We start from the raw sequence: 23129 nt of genomic DNA on the forward strand, positions 1-23129 counted from the left end.
GGTCTGGTTTATGAAGGTACTGATCCTGATACTACTTCTGGATGCTTTAGGGCAAGAAGGGGTTTGATGTGAATTTGATACAATACAAAAATACATATATTTTTTAATATATATAATAATGGTTTGATTTTTTAATTCATCTTTGGTTTACCTTTATAATCCCAGCAGTTTCTCCGTTTTGATGTATCAGTTTCATTATTTAGTCTATCACATGCTGGCAACACATGTCCGTAAATGCTAGTGTTTGCAACTTTTTTCCCACCACATGAAAAAATTTCCTTTTTTTCATGATAAAAAACTCCAAAGGTTTGTGTTCAAGAGGTCTGCTTTAACCCTTCAGGGCAGGGCTATTCAATTCCAGGCCTCGAGGGCCGGTATCCAGCATGTTTTAGTGGTTTCTCTGCTCCGACATACTGGTACTTGATTCAGTGGTTGAATCACCTGCAGCAGCTCATCAGGCTCTGCAGAAGCCTGTTAATCACCTACTAATATAAATCAGGTTCGTTGAAGCAGGGTTAAAACCAAAACGTCATAGAGGTCCAGAATTTAGTAGCCCTGCTTTAGGGAATCTGCTGACCATCCAGCAGGCTCTAACAGGAGACTCATTATAATTCCAACCCATCTCCAACTCCTCCACACAAAAACAATCTGAAGTGAACAATCCACTCATTTACTGACTCAACCCACTCGCTCGCATTTATTTTGTGACATCCATCATCTCCTCGGCTGGAGACGCAGTCGCATTGAAAAGGGTTTGGAAGCAAGGAAGTGGTTTAAACAACTGTACTTCGGTAGTAACTTGTGTTTCCACGGAGTGCCGTTTATACAAGGACAGGCCTGAAGGCTCAATCAGCGGTTACTGCATTAAAAGTCAGAGTATTTTCAGTCTCAGCACGACATTCACCCTAGTGGTAAATGACGATCCATTCGGCTTTGGCTTCCTTGTTTCAAAACGCACATCCCTGCACTCCCTGGTAAGCCCGGGAGTGTGTTGCTAGGCTCAGACATTGTTCCCAGGACATCTGTGGGTCTGATATCCAGCCTGCTGGCATTCCTGCTTTACCCTAAACACCTGACAGACTGTAGAAATCAGCACCACATCGCGTTTAATAATGAAAGAGACGGTCACGTTGACTTAATTTATTGTCTTATTAAAATTCCGCCTTTGCCGTCACCTTAGCAACTGCTTGGGAAATAAGGTGGGTGGCGTGGGGGGGGGGGGGGGGGGGGGCTGCGAGGCAGGCTTGTAAGCCTGTTGGTGTGAGTATCTGCGTCGCTGCAAACTTTCATATCCTCACAGAAGTCTGTGTACTTGTGCGGTCGCAGCGACGAAACGTTCCCCACAGCCGCTCGACCTTCTGTTGTGCAAGACAGGAACTTCATCTCGCACCTCCATCAGCGTTAAAACCCGGTACTCTGATTTGTTTCCCTCAGTTGAAGAATAGATCATCTCTGTTCATCTGTTGCTTCCAAGCTAATGAAACAAAAAGGCCATGCTTCTTCAGGCCTGTGCACCCAAACTGGATTAGTTTAGCAAAAACGCCAGTTGGAGGTTTGTTTTGTTTCCTTGAAAGAGGCATCGGGTTGAACCACCTGTTCCCCCTGCCTCTCCTCGGCCTCACTCTGCTACTTCAGCCCTAGACCAGGGGGCCTGGGCTGCTGCCGGGATCTCGTAATGGAAGAGAGGTGAAAGGAGTGGGGGTCTGGCAGCATATGATTGCTCTCTCCTCACCCCGGAGACGTCCGGGTGCAATCTGCTGACTTCTCTCACAAGCAGGAGTGATGAGGAACCAGATGAGGAAGCGTGGGAGGTGTGTGTTTGTGGGAGGGTGTAAACAAAAACAGAGAGTGAGTGTGGCTGCTGAATCTTTGTGTCTTTGATGCGTCCTAGTTGGCAGCTCCTGGGGCCAGTTTGATGCGTCCCCTCCACTAACATGCTGCCATTTCCTTCAGCTGCCTGATGAGGAGATGAACAACATAGACGCTATCAGGTAAGCTTCTCCCCTCTCTCTCTCTGCTCCGCTCATATCTTTCAGCGCTCCATCATCACGCCCCCGCGTTCCCTGTCTTCTTCCTTTAAGCTCCTTCCCTCCCACTCTTCCTTTCTGTCTTTCCACTCCTGCACAGTCTATCTGCCTCACTCCCTCTGCCTTTCCTTTTTGGCTCAGCTGCTGAAGCTGCTGGAGCGACGTGGTGTTGGCGGCAGCTGTGTTGGTGTGTGCATGCGTTGGGGTTTCTCTGAGCTGGGTAAACCAATCCAGATAGCACATACGGGGGGTTTTCTCCTGCCCCGGCGAGACTCAGCCAGCAGGATTTTCATCTCCCTGCCTCCAGGATGAAGCTGTGCGTGAGCAGAAGGTACTGCCTTACCGTTTGCATCCTTGCCTTGGATTTTAAAGCTCACATTCTGTGTGCGACTGTGTTGTTTGGACGTGATATGGCTGCTTTTGCAGCATCAGTTTGAGCTGTTTCCGATGCAGAGCTGATAGGAATGAGCTGTCTACCCAGTAGTTATTTAAAGATAAAAATGCTGATGGTTGACTGCAGAAAATCCATTCTGTAGGGAATCTAGTCTGTTATAAATCTCCTACAGATCAATCACAAAGGCTTATAGTTAGTCTCCAGTGCACTGAGTTAGCAAAAATGTCCATCCATGACTTTTGCATGTGTGCTTCTGCACGATGTTGGTCAGTCACCTGTTGGAACACACTGACTAATCTGCTTTGCTCCAGAAAAACACAAGCAGCAGCATCTCTGTTGGCTCTAAACCTTCAAACGGCTGCACAAACAGATTTTAACGAGCTCGCCATGAAATGAAGTGTTCAACCACTCTTCTGATTAAAGTTGCGTTAGACAAGAGCTGACTGAAAAACAACAAGATGCAGTTTAATCAGAGGCTCACTTTCCTTTAAGTTTTAATTAATACAGTTACTAATGAGCCGTTATTAATCCGGCACAGACGGAGAGCGACCCTGAGCTTTGCCTTTCTTGTTCGATTACTGATGGTGTTATTGCGATTTCAGGCAGATTATAATTTAAAAGCCGTTTAAGCAGCCGATGAGAGCTAATTAATCTTGACGGGGTGTTCCCCTAATGCGGAGCGTCAATTGTCCCCACCTCTGTGTCACAGCTTTAATTGAATCATAGCACCGCTGCTAAGATAAGCGGGGGTTAGTCCTGCCTGCTTTCACAGGAAATACCTGAAGCCAAGGCCGAGGCGAGGTTAACCAGGAAGTTGGACCCAACTCTGATTCTGACCCCACCTTTCCATCCCGCCTCCGCCCAACGCACATCTCCGAGACGCCTTCCAGCCTAAGTGATGAAATATCCTGAAATCACTCCCCTCCTCTCTTTTGTAATTCCTGTCCCTCTTCTGGCCGGGCTCCTGCTCCGGGAGCCCTGCGGCGGAGATGGAAATGTAAATTTTACATGGTGACACAGTTGAGCGTCGGAGCCTCCAGGCAGAGGAAGTCTCTCTCGGCTGTTTGAACAAGACTCAAAGTTTCAAAGAGATTCTAAAATTACTCCCAGAATGTTCAGAAGTAATGATAAAAATGAGATAGAATACAAGTGATCATTGTCCTTAGGCTTAGGGTTATTAAGCTGAGGTTTAGCCAAAGATACTTGCAGTTAATTAACCCGACCATGCATGGGGAGAACAGACTAACTGGGATCCAAACCTGCAACCTTCTAGCTAGGAAGCAACAGTGCTATCGACCAATTTGCACTGTTGAGGAGCTCATGGTCTTCTCAAATCGCCATGCGGTCGTGGCAGACAGCTGCTCATCCTGATCCGGGTTCTGATGGAGGTTTCTTCCCGTTAATGGGGAGTTTTCCTCTCCACTGTCGCTACATGCTTGCTTGATGCAATCTGTTGGTTTTTCGTAGGTAGGGAACTTTTAACTAATTGAAATATTCAACTAAACTCTTCAACTTTTCCTGGCTGCATGATGGAGCATTTTATGTCACTGTTGCCAAGCAGAAAGAAGGTTGCAGGTTCAAATCTCACCTGTGCAGCCTTTCTGAGTGGAAATAGCACACTCTCCCTGTGCATTCGTGGGTTTTCTGTGCGTTCTCCGGTTTCCTCTCAAAGACCAAAAATACGAATGTTTTTGATTAATAGGAGACTTTAAATTGTCCCAAGGTGTGAGTGAGTATTTATCTCTGTGTCCCTGAGTTGGACTAGAGACCTGTCCTGGTTGTCCCTCATCTCTCGCCCAATGTCTGTTGGAGACACACACAAGCTGCCCGCCTCCCTGCTGAGAACAGCTGAGTGAGCGAAAGTAAGGGAGAGTGTTTTTTTTCCTTATCAAACATTCTTTCTGTGAGTGCATTTCACAATAAAAGCTTTTAAAATGTTTTTATTCATAATAGGAAGAAAACTGTCTGTAAATTAACCAAGTTAACCAATAATTAAATGGCATTTGTTAATAAAATCATAACGTAGATCGGGAGTTTGCAAACTTTTCAGCTTCAGACTCGGAAAATATCAAGTCATGTGACTGCAGATTTCTCTGATTTAACAATACAAACATTCTTAAAAAGCTAAATAGTTCAGCTCATGTTCACTTTTATCCATTTATGACAATTTACTTGAGTTTTTGTAACAATAATGCCAGAAATAAAGCTTTAGCTATGTGTTTCAATTTCATTGCTGTTTGTGAAAATCACCCCCCCCCCCCCCGTGTAGCTCTTAATGACCCACAGCGGGGTTCCGACCCCGTCGTTGGGAACCAAAGAGGCTCACTTTTAGTTTAGAGGTTCCTTTTTAAGAGATGCTCTAAACAGAAACATGTTTGTTTTTCTTTTAAAAGATTTCAAGGTAAATGAAAATCCAGCAATCCTGCAGGTGTTTATTTACAAAAGCTTCATGATTTACATACTCATTGGTGAAAGCTCTTGACTTCCTCCACATTCACTCTCATGAGTCTTTTTTTATTTTCATTTCTTTGCACGTCTGGAAAATCGAGGTTATAAGTTGCAAGGAATAGTCGTTTCACACTTTTAGCAGACAGCAGATTGCAGGGATTACTCAATTTGGTTTGGGCGAAGAGGGTCTGCAGGAGTGAGATGAATGCTGCAGCCCAGAGGATGGCCCTAAAACTCCGGGGTAATGGCATACTGATTGGCATCATATAACAGTCTAACAGCTGCAGACATTTGTTCTTTAACACACAGGTGGGATCAATCAAACATCACACTCACCTCCTAAGGGAGCCGCCAGGATAAAGCACACACGTCCAAAATAATTGGACCAAACATTTTCCCCAACATACAGCTCCCGGAGTAATGTCTGGGAATGTAAAGGGCAGCACTGGGACGACAGCTGTGGTGAGACGGATGGACCACTTGTCTGCTACTGTAGTAAATTATTAAGCAGCAAACTGGCTATGAAGGTGGCGGGGGGACTCGAGTTTTCATCTGAGGGTAATAAACCCACAAAGTGTGCCTAAAACCTGGAGATTTTTCCAGAGCAAACAGCCGAGGGTCACGTTTAAAATCTTAAGCCATGTTGCGCATCATTCCACTGCTTTTTGCACTTTTCCAGTTTCCTTGTGCCCAAAACAAACATGACACTTTGCAGAGTTGTGTAGCAAGTCGTGTGTTGTCCTAAAACCAGGAGTTAAAGTGGCCCGGGAATCCCCAGGACTCAAGTTTTTGTGCATCCACTTTGTGGTTGCGAAGCACTTAACTTCCCATTTTCTTCAGCGATGAATATTTCAACATTTTTCTGAAGCTTAAAAGCATGCAGGGCTACAATTTTCCAGGAGCGCTTGCAAACACAACACAGAAAACTTGGACCTTTCTTTCTGCAGCGTCTCAAGCATCGCATCTTCCCCACTCAAGCGCTGAGTCGCATTAAAACAGAGCGGCAAATGACAGAAATACTGTTTAAGGCAACGTACTCAAGAGTGCACTTACAGGAAAACTATATTGTAATTAAATTTGCAGTCCGTGAACTATAGAGTAAAGCTGAGAGACCAGAGGCGTTTGTGACATTGATTGAATTACAGATACGTTGGGATAACTCATATAAAAAACATTTATTCAGAAAAGGGGTAGTCATAATGTTTTGGCTCCTTTGTGCAGATGTTAGAGGACTTCCAAAGCGGTTAGTCTGAAGAACGTAAACCATAGTTACAACCCACTGAAGTGGACAGTGTTGCCCTGTGTGGTCAGCTTCACTCTCCCACTCCATCGATGGGTCTCTCCCTCCTGAAGCCCCCGCTCCTCTGGGGGTCATTAACTATCATCTAACCCCATTATGTTCCTTCCCCTTTGCCCTCCCCTGCACCAATCAGATCGCCCAGGTCAGATCCATCCCTCATGGCAGTAAAGCTGCCTAAACAGCTTTGCTGCTTTAATGACCATCGTCTTCATGCGCTGGAGTGGCAACATTTTAACCCGAAGATCCCAGATTTCTTCATAAGCACAAGTAAAATAAATCAGATCCAACCTCCGCATTTCATTTCAAATTAAAAAAGTGATTTAAATCAGTTGTCAGACACTTTGAGTGGGTGTCCCATTTTAATTAAAGGAAACAGACATCAGTGACAATCTGAGCTTCACAGATCACTTATCTAAATGTAGAATGGTAGAGGAAACCGGAGATCCCAGAAAATAAGTTGTTGAAGCTTATCTGAGTGTAAGAATACTTCAGAGACTTCAGACTGCACTAATTCAACACCAGCGATGCCGTAAGCAGCTTAAGGGTGTTTAAGATCATTTTGCGGCTCTCTAAAAGTGGTCAGCCTACAAAGATCGGCTCTGAAGGAAAGTGCAATCTGCAAGATCACTCCTGTAACTGAATTATTTCACACTGACTAGCAGCCGTCTACACTTGATGAGCCCTCTGGTGTTTTAGATTTTTGCAGAGCTGAAGCTGTTTTTTATTTTTGATTCATGAGATAATTGCTTCATTTGGACCACACCAAAAAATAAAAAAAGCTATTTTCTTCAAAATTCGTGTGTGTGACACAATCTAATGATGTTTTGTCATATTTATAATTGTTTAAATGTTAAACATTGTGTTGTGAAGGTGCATTAGGATTCATCTAAACTTTTAAAGTGACATCGAGCCGTTTCCCTTTCCTCCGCCCTACCGGTTGAAAGTGGAATTACAACTTTCGTAAACAACCCTGCTGTGGCTAGCACTAACAAGCTAACACTAATATGAGTCAGCTAATACTAAAATAAACCACAAAGTAAAAAGATTCACACTGTTGGACTATGTAAAGGGCTAATTTACATCTATTTAATGAGCCATAAGACATGATATTCCATAGTGAATATGAAATCAATCTTATGGATCTTTGGGTACTTTTAACCAGAACAGTGGAACTTTTTATTGCAGGAATTATGTAACCACTTCATATTAACTCAGAGACAAAAGAAATAGAGTCAAGTTTAAAAATTTAAAGATTTATTACTAAACAAATTAAAACTAGACTCAAGCCTGGTTCATGCTTCTCCGTCAGCTCCGCAAGAGACAGACACGCACGGACTGATGGAAGCGTTTTGCTCTCATACTTCTCCGTCTCCTGGAGTGCTGCAAAGCAATTGCCCGGCAGGACAACAGAGGGCGTAGCGCTGTTCTGTGGTATCCTGTCATGTACCTGGTCCAAGATAGTGTGTTTATATTATGTTTTTTTGTATATAAGAGACTTTTAACACAGACAAATTTGTCTCTCATTCTCCTCCACCTCTTCATTCACTCGCCACCTCTAAACCCACGTTTCCTGTAATTCCTGTCCACAAATAAAACGCTTGCTGCGCATCTTTTCACTCCTCCAGTCACGGGAGAATTAAACGTTCATGTTTTTTGAGTTTTTTTCGCGAGGTATTCTTCAAGCTTTTCCGTGTCTGCCGCTTGTTATCCTCTGCTCTCTTTATGTTTTTGAGGGTGCAATGGTGGCGCTGTAGACAACAGCGGCGTCCTGGCCAATCACAAGCTTGCGTTGTCCATCTCGACTGACGAATGTTTAGAAAAGAGAGTTCGACTCCGTCCGTCCTTGCGGAGCTCTCCGGCAGGCACGCAAGGACGTTGCGTGTCTCCGCACTGACGCAGACGGAGAAGCATGAATCAGGCTTAACTTTAAACACTGAATGTATGGTGTAACTAAGGTGAATTGAGACGGAGAATTTTGTGGAATGTTGTTCAGAACCAGCAAATCCGGAGAAACGATTAGTTCTGATGGGAGTGAAGGTGATGTCTTCGCGCTAAGCTTTGATTTGGAGATTCATAACATACATTGAGATGCCATTCTGTCGGCCTACGTACCCTTTGCGGAAGTCCCCGTTAGATCAGGAATGTTGAGGTCCAGCTTGACCTTTTCTGGAACCGAAGCCAGTAGGAAAAGCAGTGGTTGCCGACCAGACCAGTCTTGAGATTCTTCCGGGTCACGACATTTTATCGGCATCTAACAAGACCCAAAACGGGGTCATGTTGGTTCAGCTTTTTTTCTGAAAGGAACCATTGCAGCAGTTGGAACAGCAACAGATTTTATCCAGCTTGTCGTTGGTTCTTTCGGCTGCAGAGGAAAGTTACGGAATGGCCGCTCCGACAACTTCTCTAGAACGCTTTTATCTGGCGTTAAAGATGACGTGGGCATAGTTTTATAATTCAAATGTTTTGATTTACGGTCGAAAGAAAAGATGACAGATTTATCAAGCACCACCAAAACCATGCCTCCGTCAGATCTGGAAGATTCTGACTGGATCAGTAAAAGCAATGTGTGATGTAGCTTAACCTTACGTGTGATCAGTCTCTAGTGGAAACATTTAAAGTTATATTACTTATTATATTCTGTAGGATTATAATATCAAGTAATTAATATTTTCATTTCACAAATTGGTTCACATTTTATTATTGACTAACACTTTGTTTGATTAGCTTATTAAAAATAGTGTTTTTTGATTTATTAAAAAGAAAGAGTCCTTTTCTTCATTCTTCTCTTGGGCTGGAAAGGAAAACAGTTTAGAAGCAGATGCATGAGACCTTGAGCAATATCTCATGCAGATTAGTTCTTGCTGAGGAGAGGGGGGAAATGACTTTTAGGTGGAAAACCGTCATTTCATTCCGTTACAACTAAATATGCTATTTACAAGTCCAGTAGCAACAAAGCCAGGTCACCATCAGTCTGTGGTTTTGTAGCCTCCTTTAGCTCCCTCAAACTAGCGTGGGGTGCGCTGATGTTCACTCTGGTTTTAGCTCTTTGCTTAACTTCCAACGACATTCTCTCTTACTTTACCTTCCATGCTCCACCATGATGCCAACAGAAAAAGCAAACTTCGTATTTTTCTTCTTGTGTTTTTTTTATCAATGAAAGGTGAAGTGAAAATTCTAACTGTTAGCATTACAGCTAACAGCTGCAAAGCAGGACACCTACCCGCAGAGTGGTGTCAAATATGAAACTGAACAATCACTGAGTTCAATGTTGAATCTCTAGCTTAAAATCTAAATAACTGTATGATTAATTTTAAATATATCAGATTTAGTTAGCAAACACTTATCTTTAATGCAATAAAATTAGTAAATCTGAACAAAATTAGCTAATTATAGTTTGCAGACTGACTGTGTGTGACTAAAATTAATTTCAATTTTAACCACAGTTGGCTAATGTCTGACTAAAATCATATTAATAATAATAATTATTAATATGACTGTTTAATAATTCATTATAGTGACTTTTGTGATTGTCCTTTTACTGCATATTCTGAATTTTGTCTTATAAATGTATTCTTATTTTAACACACACAACTAAAATGAAATGCTTTATTAAATGAGTTGTAGTCTGTGATTTTCTGCTGCTTTGGTTTCTGAATACTAAATATGAAGTTGGCGTGCAAAAAAATGCATGTTTCCAACTAGCAAAAAAAAAAAAAGATTAATACTGGAACCAAAGGATAACCAACAAATACTACAAATGACATGTTTTTATTTTATTTATAGTTTTGCATTGATGAGCCAAAATAGAGTTTTGGTTAATCAAGTCATCCTACAGGTAAAGTTTCTTAGGCGTTCTCTTGAGAATCATGGATGGATCACTTTACATACGCACGCACGCACGCACGCACGCACGCACACACACACACACACACACACACAGAACAGCCTACTGCAGACCAGCAGATTTGCAGAGGTGGTTTCTTTGTGTCTAATCACTACCTGTCCATTTCAACTCAGCTTGTGAACAATATGCAGTGTGGTGGGCACTGGGCAGTATGCTGTGTGTGTTGTTTCAGCGTGTGTGTGTGTGTGTGTGTGTGTGTGTGTGTGTGTGTGTGTGTGTGTGTGTGTGTGTGTGTGTGTGTGTGTGTGTGCATGCATGTGTGTTTGTGCCTATTCTATTTTTAATGAGCCAAACCCTTTTGAAAGCTGCTTGTGCCTCGCCTTTCCGTCTCCTCTGAGTTGTGGCATGAGAAGATGGCAACCACTGTTCTTTTTTTCCAAACAGCACAAGAATCTTTCACCCTTTTTACTCAGAGCTGCTTAAGTGAGTCAAAAAGTCAGAGTTAAGGACAGCCAGGAAACAGGGGTGTTTTTCTGTTCTGACGTTCAATTTTACATTAAAAAAAATGCAACGGAAATGTAAATCAGAAGCCCAGAGTTTGGACAAGCTAATTTGTTTGACATGTATGTGCTCTAAGTGAGGAAACCTCAGAAGGCAGGAGGAATGGGAATTCTCAACAGCTTAAAGGAACGGCTCTGTTTGAGTCTGATCATTTGCTGTGGAGCATTTTTTGAAATTTCGACGTTTCAAAAATACAGAAACGTTCGTGTATTCCTGCAAGTCTGGATGGTCTCTTCCACCCAAACTCAAATTCCTCTCCGGATGATGTCGTGATTGCACATTCCTCTGAGCCAAGTGCCGACAGTGGCATCAAATCCCTTCAGCAGGTCATTATGCCCCGCTGCTGCTAACGGTGTTGATGTGTCTATGTTCCTGCTCCAGAGTTAATCAGTGCTGGAATGGAAAATGCCAAAGACATGAACCCACACGCATTCATGCTAATTTCACTGTTGCACCTCTTTTCCCCTACGAGGCAGCTGAGTCATGCAATGCATGTCATTGGGCCGGGTTTGACGCTTTGTTAATGTGAAAGCATGCAGGGTGGAAAAAGCATCTTTTTCACCTCCTTCCTCTGCTTCTGGATGAGTCAGCCAATTGGATTCTCCCGCTCTAGTGCCAAGGTCTGGCTGTGTGATAAGGGCTTTTCCTGAGAGACCGTCTATCTGCAAGGTAGATGCAATCAAGGAGCCTGAAAAGGAGAAACGGAACAACAGTAGAAAAATTAGGGCTTTCAGCGAGGAGCACACACCCACTCCTTTGATTTTACTTTCTAATTTGGCAGCGCCCGCTTCTCCTTTACTGTCTTTGACTGAACTGTAAATGCTCTGGCTCACATTCCTCCCAGAAGCTTCCTGCTTTCCCCTCTGCCTCAGTCCATAACTTTATGTCCTCCTCCTCTTCTACGACCTCCCTCTTCCTCCTCTTCAATGCACTGAGTTCCTCTCGAATGTCAGCATGGCATGAGTGGGTGGCAGGCAGCGGCATTTGAAAAAGCCCCTTCTAAGGTTTTGCTGCAGTGTGAGGATCAGCTAAAAGAAGAGGAAGCAAGAGAGTGAATGCAGCGGACACCTTGCGTGGTCAAAACTCGCCTCCTTTATGGGTTTTATGTCACATACTGCAGGTTTACAGGATTTTGGTGAACGTGCAGAGCTGATGCTGCAGCATGGATTCACCAATTTATAAAAGAAACGAGTATTTATCGCGCATTTCTTAATCCAATGTGGACGCAGAGGCATCTCACACCTCCCTCACGCATAATGAGAGCTGGTGTGGCATGACTCAGAGGGGAGCAGCTGGGGAGAAGGCTCCAGTGGCAGTGGTGAGCTGTCACCATCTGGAAAAGTGCACATCTCTGAGCCTTCTCAGCCAGTGCCATAAATCACCGCTCAATAACGGGGCGTCAGTGGATCAACGTGTTTCCTCATGTAAAAAACCGAAGGCCACGACAACACAAAAGAAGTGCTGTGGTGATCTGGATCCCACTCTGGTCACATTCATCCTGGTTATGGATTGTTTCCCTTCTGAAGAGCCAGATCAGAGGAGCTTTGATCACACTTTGACAGCTGTCTCATCTCATAACTCATTCTATTTGTCTGTGGGATGAAGGCTGCACCTGTGCTGTGGACGCCATCAAGACGCAGATGGCTTGTAGGCTGGAGGAAATATTAATGCAGGAAGTTTATTCCTGTTGGCCTTGTCAAACACTTTCCTGTTGCAAATGCTAGATGTGCCAACTTGTGTCATAAGTATGAGACATTGGCGGTTCTAGGGGTGGGGCCACAGTGGCATTGGCCCCTACTGAAATCTGTTTGAAACCCATGAAGTGCCCCTGTCACTCAGGATCAGATTTTAGGTGCAATTCAGTCCAAATACTAATGAGCCAAAAATAGGAATTTTCTGCATGAAATCTCAGCTCAGCTTCACTGCGGTATTTGGGGACTCGGGGCAAGTCATCGTTGGCCGATGTGGACTGGTATGGGTCTGCAGTTTCAGGAGAGCCTTTAAATCGCAATTTTTATTATCACTTGGCAGGCGGGGTAAAATGTACCGTCATGCCATCCATCCGCATTGTTCTGCTTATCCGGGGTCGGGTCGCAGGGGCAGCGGCCTAAGGAGAGAGGCCCAGACTTCCCTCTCCCCAGCCACCTGGGCCAGCTCCTCTGGGGAAATCCCCAAATGGTCCCCAGCCAGCCATGAGACACAGTCCCTCCAGCGTGTCCTGGGTCTTCCTTTAAGTTTCCTCCCAATTGGATGGGCCCAGAAAATCTCACCAGGGAGGTGTCTAGAAGGCATCCTAACTAGATGCCTGGGCCATCTCCACTGGCTCCTCTTGATGTCATGCCTCGTACCGACATGTGCGATTTCATAAATACGTTGTGCAACTACTCAGTATATCTTTGCTGCAGTGAATGGTCTGCAGAGCTAAAGACAAAAAGGAAATGCTTACCAACAGACTCCACATGTGACTTGCAGTCTCTGAGTCCAGACCTGCTTCACTGCCTCAGTTTGCCAGTTTGTGGCCATAAATAGCGTCCAGAGCGTTGTACTACCTCCATGTATTAGTTACATTTCCACTCCGGCTGTTGCTGTTCTTAACTTTTCTATATTGGGTTTTTAATTTCTTCAGCTTGGCCCAACGGTGTTCCAACGTCCACTTGAATCCTTCGGCTGCTCCGTATACAACTAATGAAAATGCAAACAACGGAATTCCGTGGTTTGTTTTGCCCATTGCAGGTAGTTGTATTCCTGTCTCCCAGTCAGTGGACTGTGTCGTCGCTCCACCCTTATCGTTCTGATCCATTTTCTATGGACCTACGACAGAAGGGGCCCATGAAAAGGCCATCAATGACGCGGTCCAGGTTGGTTGTATGGGCGGTTTTTTGCAATCAGGACAGATAAAACAGCGACCTGACCCACCACACCCCGTCTCTAACCTTGCAGTGGAACCGAGGCATAGGTTGCATAAGGATGCAACTGTTGGGATCTAGCTGGAGACAAAGTTTTCCAATGCAGGATTTTTCCCTTTCTTTGTCAGTGAAATTACGCATTGGTCTTCACATTATTTTAGCTCTAGGTTTGATGAACTTTTGGGTCAGGTGGGGCAATTAAGGTACAAATTAAGTAAACATTTAATTATTTTCTTTTATTAGAATATTTTTCAATTATGTCTCAGTTTGTTCGAGAGTCACCAACGGCCATCTTCTCCTAACGCTTCCCGCCCTTTCTGACTCAAACTAGCCCAAGATGTGTTTAGGTTATTTTATGACAAAATGTGCCGTGCAACTGTTTTGGTTCAAAATTTGAGACAATTCCAGCAGCTCAAAATTGGACATTTGTAAACCATCCTGAATGTTTTGGGACATTCTGGAAACTCTTTTGCAAATGCTGTTTTTAATTTGTCATTGACAGTTTCTGCCATGTTTAAAGGTGTGGTTCACTGGAAAAAACATTAATGATTATTCCTGATTATAACGGGTCACTCTGAGTTTTTTATGCATGCTGAGCATGAAAATAGTCTCCTACACCTATCTCCTGCAGTAGCTTCTGGTAGAAAACAGACGGCGAAACTCTAGGATTAGAAAAGCCTGACAGGCTTGTTGTTGGTTTAGTGTCCAGGAAACAGCAGAGAACGTCTTGGCTAGTAGAAGCTTACCGTTAGCATTAGCAAATCCACCACACAGCAGAACTCCTCCAGTCTTGTGATGGTTGTGGAGATAAAACATCAACATTGCAAGTCACTCGTGGAGTCATGCTGCTGTTATCCAGTCTGAGGTGAGATGTCTAACTATAAGGGAAAAAAGAGTCTAAATCCTGCCGTGTTCCACCACTCTCCGCTGCAGCATACTCCTCTGTGCTGATCCAGGTGCTTTGGGGGTTTTTGTTCCCCAGAGTGTGACTTGCAAGGCATTCATTCCTACTAGAGACCACTGCAAATGAGTGTCCCACACCTTTAAAAAGTGGGAAGGAAAGTGGTTTGCATACAAGCTCAATCCAACAGCTCAGATCTTTTAGTTGGAGAAAGGAGGAGATACAAGATAATCTTCAAAAGAAAGTATTTCAGTTGCATTTGTGAAAAAGATGGATTAACTGGTTAAGACTTCCTGGAATACTAAAGAATTTCCCTCGTCTCAGAAAACTGTTAAAATCCTAATATGTAAGTGATGGATTATTATCCGTGTTTTTGGTTAAAAATTTATGTACAGAGATAATTACGCCTCAATTTAAGGAGAATTACTAATTTTGTTTGGATAATATTAATTTCCCTTTAACAAATATTGCTTGTTCACCTCTGATATAAGCAACTGAGGGATGCTAACCTTCAATTTTCCAGTTACCATCAACAGAATCAAGAGTTTATTGTTGGTTTTTGGGGCAATAAAATGCAATCGTTGCAATGTTTCAGCAACAGTGTCAACAATTTGGATATCCTAGTCGCTAATAGCTGCCAACCTGTCTGTTTGCTCTGTTGACAGGGTCAACACAGACATAGCAGTCAATAATTCTGCAGGACACACTTAGCTGATCTTTGGAAAACTAACACACATGACAACCTCCTGTGGTCAAGCCCTATGAACACATGAGAGGGAAGGAACAGAGACAAACCATGAAAAAGATATACATTGGCAAAACTGCCTTAAAAGTCCCCCGAAATGGCGGCAAACACCCCAAAAAGAGGTAAGAGCAAATCTCTCATTTTATCTTTCCATCCGTGCTCGTTTTTATCTGTTTGTCCGCTCATCCGCCCACGAGGTGTCTCCTGTCGTCGTTCAGTGGTGTTAAAGTAGCCCCATCCCGCCTTTGGAAGCCCAGAAGTCATCCTGCCTCGTCATCTCATCTCACCAGAATGAAAACACTCATTATGTCTGACTCAGCTCCTGTTCACAGAGGAGGTCACTAATGGGGGACTTTTCATCTCTGGAGCTACTTCACACGAAGTCACCCTGTACCTAACAACAAACACCTGTATTCCCCAGCTAATGCCTGCCCATATAAAGAAGGCAGGAGGTGAGCCGGTGGGCACTGCTGGATAGCGCAGCACTTAAATGTCATCCAGTCAGCTGGGACGTTCATTGAATCCATCTGAGAGCTGGCAAATGTTTGCTCACTAGCATAGCTGCAGATGAAGCAGCCGTTTCAGATCCAGTCTGAAGTTGGCTGTCTAATCTCACTCTCAGTTAAACATCTTATTGTACACTGCTAAAACTGATCTTCAAGAAAGTACCAAAAAAAGTCTTGTTTTAGACATTATGTCTTATTTTTTTGGCCTAGAAAGAAAAAAATGCAACATAGCACTATTTGAAATGAGGTAAATATTCTGTAACATGACCAAATGTTCTTGTTTTGAGTTAAAAATAAAACTACCAATGTGGTAAGCATAAGTTGCCTGACTAGAATGACGGTGTGCATTTTCCCTGGTGATAGGGGGCAGCACATACCTAAATCATTGCAAGGAAGCGGTATTTTTGTGTTCGAGTAAGACCTTACCAACAGATGGCCATTAGGGTCAAAAATCCCTGTGAGCGCAACTTCCAGCAAAATGACAAGAACATCAGACTCCCTTTCATCACTGGCAACAAGTGAAGAGATAAATGTGTAAAACGTTAATGAACGGTGAAAGTTTTGTAACCGTTTGTTCAAAATCAGAAAATGCGTTTTACCCTCATGGGCTCATGTAGAAGGAAACATGGCATCTAATATGGCATCCCCAGAGACTGAGGGTGTTTGTCAATGTCAAGGCGCCTGGCCTACCAAGGCAGTGTGTTGGAAGGCCAGGCGCCTTGCTTACGAGGACACTTAAATGGTTAAATGGAACAGACTTACCCGACGTGACACGTGAGGTAAAGTTATATTTTGTACGCATAAGTTTCAGTATAAATGTATAACGAGTCTTTTACTCTTTTAATTGTGTGTATATTGGTTAAAGAGCAAGTCACCCCTTACAAGAAGCGTACTTCATTCCCACTTCATGTTTGAAAAATGCAACAAATGCTGTTGACTAGCAGACCGAGAGGGTGGAGCCACTAACAAATACACACACTCATGACATTGTGACATCATAATGTACCAGTTTACATCATAGCATACCTCTTAGCCAATAGCGGTGGCAGATTTAAATTCAAATGCAGTGAGGAGTTTTTACCTGACAACGGCACAACACTGACAGTTTCAGGCAGAAAATTTAAATTTTAACTAAAATGCACTAAAGTGCAAAACTATTGACTACACGTGTCTACTGCACGATTAGACACGCATTTATATAGTTTATCAGGAAAAAAATAATTGATTTGAGGGTGACTTGCTCTTTAAATTAATTATGTAAGTGAGTTAGTACCCACTAGCCACCAAAGCTGCAACTACTAAGCAACTAACCAACCATAGCTAACTGCTTTGGATCTAAAATTAACATTTTAGATATCAGCCCGATGGCTACAACTAGTTGATCTATATTAAACAGGAAATTTGCCCCCAAAGGAGCTGCTGCCGGCTCCTGATCCGCCATCCTTTTGAAAATACAGCGCTGTATTCTGGTATATGTTTGACTGAGAGAAGGCAGAAAGACACCTCTGTGCATCCTTAGTTAGTTAGCTAAATGGCAGAAAACGTCTTTGTAGAACATGAACACCGGAACACGCCTTGGAGGTGATGATGACGTATTCCCCGGGCAACAGGGGCGCCTCCAGAAAAATTTGATAGGGGTGGCCAGACGGGGCCAAAAATTTTTTTGGGATGGCACACCAAACTGGTCCTTGTGGTAACTCTGGGAGAGTTAAGCCTGTGGCGATGTATTGCACTGCTCCTTTCTTTGTTTTTATTAAAAAAACAGTTTGTATCCAAAACATTTAACTTAAATTTTACAAACACAAATATTTCAGAAAAATATATGTCAGTTATTTAAAATATTGTTTCAAATTTAATAAAAACATTTTTTTTGTTTAATTCACCTGTTGCTATGTACACACAAATCTATGGAGATAAACACTTTTTTTTAATGGTGAGCATGTTTAAACATGTTTAAAATCAAGCCTTTCTTAACTTTCTTGAAAACTTGTTTTTGCAGTGCATCCAGAAATCAACATGTTGGAAATGTGAAAGTGTTTTTTTTTTTTCAAATTCAATTCAAATTCAAAAATACTTTATTAATCCCAGAGGGAAATTGATTTACTCTACCGATGATTTCTTTTCTTTAGTTTAGCAGTAAATATATTAGAATTATGACTGACTTTGTTTATTTTCCCTACTTGCAGCCATTTTTAATTTCTGAGCGTCGTTGGCAGATTAGAAAACTCGTCCGTACCGTAACTGCCACGTGGAACATGTAGACATACCTTTGGCCTCCAGACAAGCTTGGCTTCGGTAAATCAGCAGCACGTGCGCTGCATGCGTTAATTACTAATAGATGTTGTTAATTGGCTCAAACCTTTAGAATATAAATGATACAGATACACCACATTGAGTCTACCTCTCATCCCATTGCCTGCTAATGAGATAGAAACTGGGTTATCCTGAAACACCGACTTTGCTTCCTGCCCTACCTCCACCTTTTGCATTTATTATTAAAGAAAAAAATGGAGAGAAATGGAAAAGGTGAAAAGATCAAAGTGACCACATCTCCATCCACTCTGAGCTATATTTGTTATCTGGCTGCAGATGGAGTCATTACCTTTTTTCCTTCCATCTGTCTGTCAATACAAGGTCCATTAAGCTGCACGGCGCTCACTCAGATCCATTACAGAAACAGACATTTCCTCTTTTCCCACTCATGCTTGCCCTTTTATTAGATTGAAGGCCAGGTAATGCACATAATCCAGAAATAGTCATCATTGCACTGTTTAGTTAAATTACACCTTGGAGATGTTGCTGTTTTGTAAATGCAAGCCTCCAGGGTCTATTCATGTAACGCAATAGAGTTCATTGACTCATCTCTCCTCATAAATTATACGTCCTTTATACCCGTGTGACCAGTCTCACTCGTCGCTTTGGTTTTAACGCACAAGAACACCTCATGTTGAAAGGATTTGTCACTAAGAAGCTCAGATAGCCGATATGCGTTATTAGTTGTATAAAATATTACCTTAAATTTCAATCAGGGATTACATTTAAGTCTGATCCTTTCTAGTAGTTTTAGGGACATTTCTGCTTTGATTATGATGCCTTCATCGCAGCTGCATGGTCATCTAAAAGAATAAATGTAGACCCAGTAAAAGCAAATACACAGGCTACAAGCTCTAAATTCAGTTTGTGCGTGTGTGCGTGTGTGTGTGTGTGTGTGTGTGTGTGTGTGTGTGTGTGTGTGTGTGTGTGTGTGTGTGTGTGTGTGTGTGTGTGTGTGTGTGTGTGTAGCTCTTTGCTGGAGCAGAAGGAGGATTTGCGGAAAAGGCTTTCCTACACAACTCACAAACTGGAGCTGCTGCAGAACGAGTTTGACTCCACGCGGCAGTACCTGGAGACGGAGCTGCGGCGAGCCCAGGAGGAGCTGGACAAGTTCACAGATAAACTGCGCAGGTGGTTCACACAGCATGTGTCACTAAACAGCCTCCTGAGAATGCGTAACAGTAATAATGCATTGGGTCAAAGGGAGCAAGAAGTTGGAATTTATCTGCTGAAAATGTCTGGAAACACCTAAAAAGTGAAGGTATTAAAAAGAAATCTTGGCTAAATTTGGTTAATTTAAATCTACTTTATGCTGAATTTTGAGGTAATGACTCAAAATAGGTGGGCTGCATTGTGGTGCAGTGGTGCCAAGCATCAATATGGTCACAGGTTCAAATCCCGGCTGCAGCCTTCCTGCATGTTCTCCCCATGCATGAGTGGGTTTTCTCCGGGTACTGCCTTCTCCTCCCACAGGTCAAAAACGTGCATGTTTGACTTCACCTTTACATTGTTTGGATTTGAAAAGTGAAAAAACACGAAAGGTGCAAGAACGTTTGTTGCAAAAGCCCAGAAGTTGTCTTCCAAAATTCAAAAACAGAAGCTTCTTGGCAGAAACGTTTGTGCTAGGCTGTCATCAATGGAGTCCTAAGACCTTACTTCACTATGGCAATAACAATAAAGGCATTGTTGCAGCAGCAAGTCCTCCCTTAAGCTCACGAAGAATACTATCAAGAATTAACCTCCAGTTTTTGCATAAATGTGAAAAATGAGTGAAATGGCTTTTTATTTAGGCAAAAGTCATAAACATTGTTTACACATTTGATTGAAACATTTAGTTTTGTAAGGTTTTTCTTCACAATTTGCAGGTTTTTACAGCAAATAATAAATCTGTGTCTGTTTCAACAAGTAAACCCTTAAAAATCCAAAAGATACAAAATTGTAGACTAATATTGAGCATAAGAACACGTAAATGCAAATTAAAAGATTATCTGGGAGATCAAATCTACTGTAGGCTAGAAATTCCTCTTACAGAGTTCTTCTGCGATTGTTTAAAAAATGTTCAACCGAAGCTTCGCGTGAGAGGGCATCAGCAGAACCCTGCAAGCATCATAAATCATAAAAGCATCATAAACGAAAGTACATGGGCTGAATGGAGCTGCGTGGGGAGTGAGTGGTGGCTTTCAGAAGCCATCACGCTGCTTAACGTGCAGATTTTTGGATTACATGTTCAGTATTGAAGTAAACGTGTTGTTGATTGTGTCGTTCAGAATACAAAGCAGCTACTCAGCCCTGCAGAGAATCAACCAAGACCTGGAGGAAAAGATCCACAGAGATGTAAGTGCCTAAACTTGCATGCATCTGTAAACGTGGCCAGTTATGCAAATGCCCAAACTTGTCAGAGAAGAAAGAGGCGCACATGAGCAAGTCACGGCTCGCGGAGAAGCTGCAGAACAGTCGGAGCGCCCAGATTGAGCGTAAACCCCCTGCTGTTTATGTTGCTGACATTAATTACGGCTTATTACGATTGGCTGTCCTCCTTCCTCTGGCAGAGGGAAAGCTAACCCATTGTTCCTCGGAGCAGCACACCTCACTTCACTTCCCAGCTGCTGCTTTTAGCTTCGTGGAAAGATAGAATTAACAAGTCTGCCTGGGAACACTGTAACCATCAGGCGTCTTTGCTGGTGACTAGACAGCTGAGAACACTCATCGGATCAGTTTGCTGCACCACAGATCAACCATCATCAATGGTGACGTGTGAGGCACGCAGCTATAGGAGAAGCTTAAGGTCCGCAAGATTTCTTTTTCAGTGCTCTTTTTCTACGAGAACCCGTTTGCGATTCATCTCACGCACGGCCTCCTCGAGAGTTAGAGAGAAGCTGAGTAAGTTTCGCCGCAATCGTAAAACTTGTTTACTCCAGAGGTGCCACAGAGCCATCTGACCCCTGAGCCCTGCACAGCTACAGAGGGTGTAATTGCAAAACCAATAAGCACGAGTGTCAGAGCTTCTTACTCCCAGACAAGTAAAACTGCCCACCTGAACCGCCCAGGTCACAACCGCCTCTGCAAACACAGACAATATTGACAAGTTGGGGGATTTTGAGACTTTCTATCAATTAATGGAGTTTACGGGCATCTTGGTCTATAAATACCTTTTTGAAAAATACTCAGCTGCAATCAGCTTTCTGCCACTTTAGCTGGAGTGGTTTCTGTTATTAAATCTTTTTTTTTAATCAAATGAGACATTTAACTGAGGTCAGAAAAGCACGAAAAGGGGGAGTTTTGTCTCTTTTTCTTACAAAGAAGAAGCACGTGAAGGGGAATCATGCCATTTCAATGTGTTTCTGCCAAACTGGGTTCATCGCATTTTCTTTTAAAAGCCACCTGCTTCCATAAAAGGAACCACTTCTAAGTAAAGGCCAGAGCTATTTTTGGATGTCCGTGGTGAAGTAAAACGTATAACCCTCTAGCCTTTCCCAGGATTTGCTCCGTTTGTTACAAAATCCTGATGATGCTCTGTGATGCTGTCAGTCTCAGCACCATGACGACGAGAAGCGAGCTCTGAGCAGAGAAATCATCGTTCTCAACAACCACCTGATGGAGGCGAAGCTCACCATCGAGAAGCTGCAGGAGGATAACGTAAGTTGGAGCTCAAGCAGATGCTTTTCTGCACAATGCAAGACTGTTTTCTCACAATTCTGCTGGAGAAAGTGTACTCAAATGCAAAATTAGCATTCGTCCCCAACCACAGAGCAAGTAATTATCTTTTTCATCCTTCCAGGAAATTAAAAACTCAAAATTATAATTAAAAATGTTAAAAACCAGAGTTTTTTTTTAAATATCTTCCTGCAGCTGAAGAACAATTAACCTGAAATTATAAAACAGAGTTAGGGCTTCACTACTCTAAAACTCTTCTCATTCTATAAGTTTCACTTTATTGGTAAAACTTAATAAATAAAAGTCCAAATCAATTTATTTCTTCATTTTGAAGAAGCGGTGCAGATCTCAGGAGGCTAAAGCAAATTTCTCATTTCCTCATTTTGTTTATTTGCATTTTCTTTGGCAGGACGTGTACAGGAAAGACTGCAGCCTGGCGGTTCAGCTGCTGCAGTGCAACAAGTCTCTTTACAGGGCCCAGCTTTCTGAGGTGAGTCTGCATGAATCAGAGGAACGCATATAAATGTAAAAGACTTTACTGGAGCTGCACGGTCCAAGTAAGTGTTTTTGGAAGCAGTTTAAAGCAGAAATTTACTCAAAAACAAAATGCTTGTTGGCTCGACTGCAACAAGAAGGTCATCTTGCCCTGTGAGAGCCAAGAGATGATAAGAGACACGACTTGGCAGAGTGATGGGAACAGGAAGTCGTTGCAGGAGTGACGGAAGAATTGAAGCTATTGTTCAGAATAACCTTCAGATATAAGAGGTGAAAAGGTTCAAGTTATTAAAACATGTTTTGATTCAGCTTTAGGTGCTAGCTCTAAGGCTAAACAGTGTAAAAATATATATAAAAAAACTAGTTAACCACCTTAATCACAATAAATCCCTGCGTGCACAAGATCTGACAAGGCACAAACGAAAAACTGTAAACTAGAGAGGACAAAATAATAAGTATCCACAAACGGAAAGAAATAACTAATTAAAAGGATTATTTCTTATTTTATCTGTAATCTTGTGCATCTTTTGGCAAATAAGGCAGCAATTTAGTTGCAAACATGATTAATAAAAGAGTATTAATATAAGAAGCAAACAATAAGTGTCCACGACTCATGGAACCACTCTGTTCCAACAAGCACATGCATGTTCATTAATGGACTGATAAAAGAATAATTTACATCATTAAATGCCTGCTGAAATGATCATTAACAGCTAATTTAGCTAATTTTCTACACAAACACACATTTCCTTCGTTAATGCCTGGAATACCCTTCACTCCCATGTTTCTATGTACAGAGGGTTAAAAAACTATAAATGCATTTTTTCTTTTCTTTAAAGCTAAATTAGTTTTCTGTTTTTACTAATAAGCTCTTCATATGTCCACAATTAAATATTTGTAGCAGTACGAACTCCTCAAGTACTTCTATCTAGTAATTGCACGATATTATTAAAGGTGTGGATCACTGAAAACCCATTTCAGATTATTTCTGATTATAACGGGTCACTTTGAGTTTTTCATGCAGGCTGAACATAA

The 23129-nt window shown here is 42.4% G+C and overlaps 1 protein-coding gene across 4 annotated transcripts in view; it reads left to right on the plus strand.

Annotated features, from left to right (window-relative positions):
• The first annotated feature begins 1671 nt into the window (after positions 1 to 1671).
• LOC107377727 (brain-enriched guanylate kinase-associated protein) overlaps positions 1672 to 23129 on the plus strand; it is a 46940-nt gene continuing 25482 nt past the window's right edge. For 2 of the 4 annotated variants that reach the window (XM_070543775.1, XM_015947524.3), the window contains exons 1-6: positions 2219 to 2358; positions 15047 to 15248; positions 18915 to 19076; positions 20213 to 20279; positions 21474 to 21581; positions 22009 to 22089. In XM_070543775.1, coding sequence (XP_070399876.1) covers positions 15151 to 15248; positions 18915 to 19076; positions 20213 to 20279; positions 21474 to 21581; positions 22009 to 22089 — 516 coding nt within the window. In that variant the 5' untranslated portion in view covers positions 2219 to 2358; positions 15047 to 15150. Of the gene's footprint in view, positions 1812 to 1891; positions 1992 to 2196; positions 2359 to 15046; positions 15249 to 18914; positions 19077 to 20212; positions 20280 to 21473; positions 21582 to 22008; positions 22090 to 23129 lie in introns of those variants that run through there. The other 2 variants (XM_070543776.1, XM_054748072.2) reach the window with 2 other exon arrangements.

The sequence above is a fragment of the Nothobranchius furzeri genome, chromosome 2, assembly GCF_043380555.1.
Source record: "Nothobranchius furzeri strain GRZ-AD chromosome 2, NfurGRZ-RIMD1, whole genome shotgun sequence".
NCBI classification, from domain to species: Eukaryota; Metazoa; Chordata; class Actinopteri; order Cyprinodontiformes; family Nothobranchiidae; genus Nothobranchius; species Nothobranchius furzeri.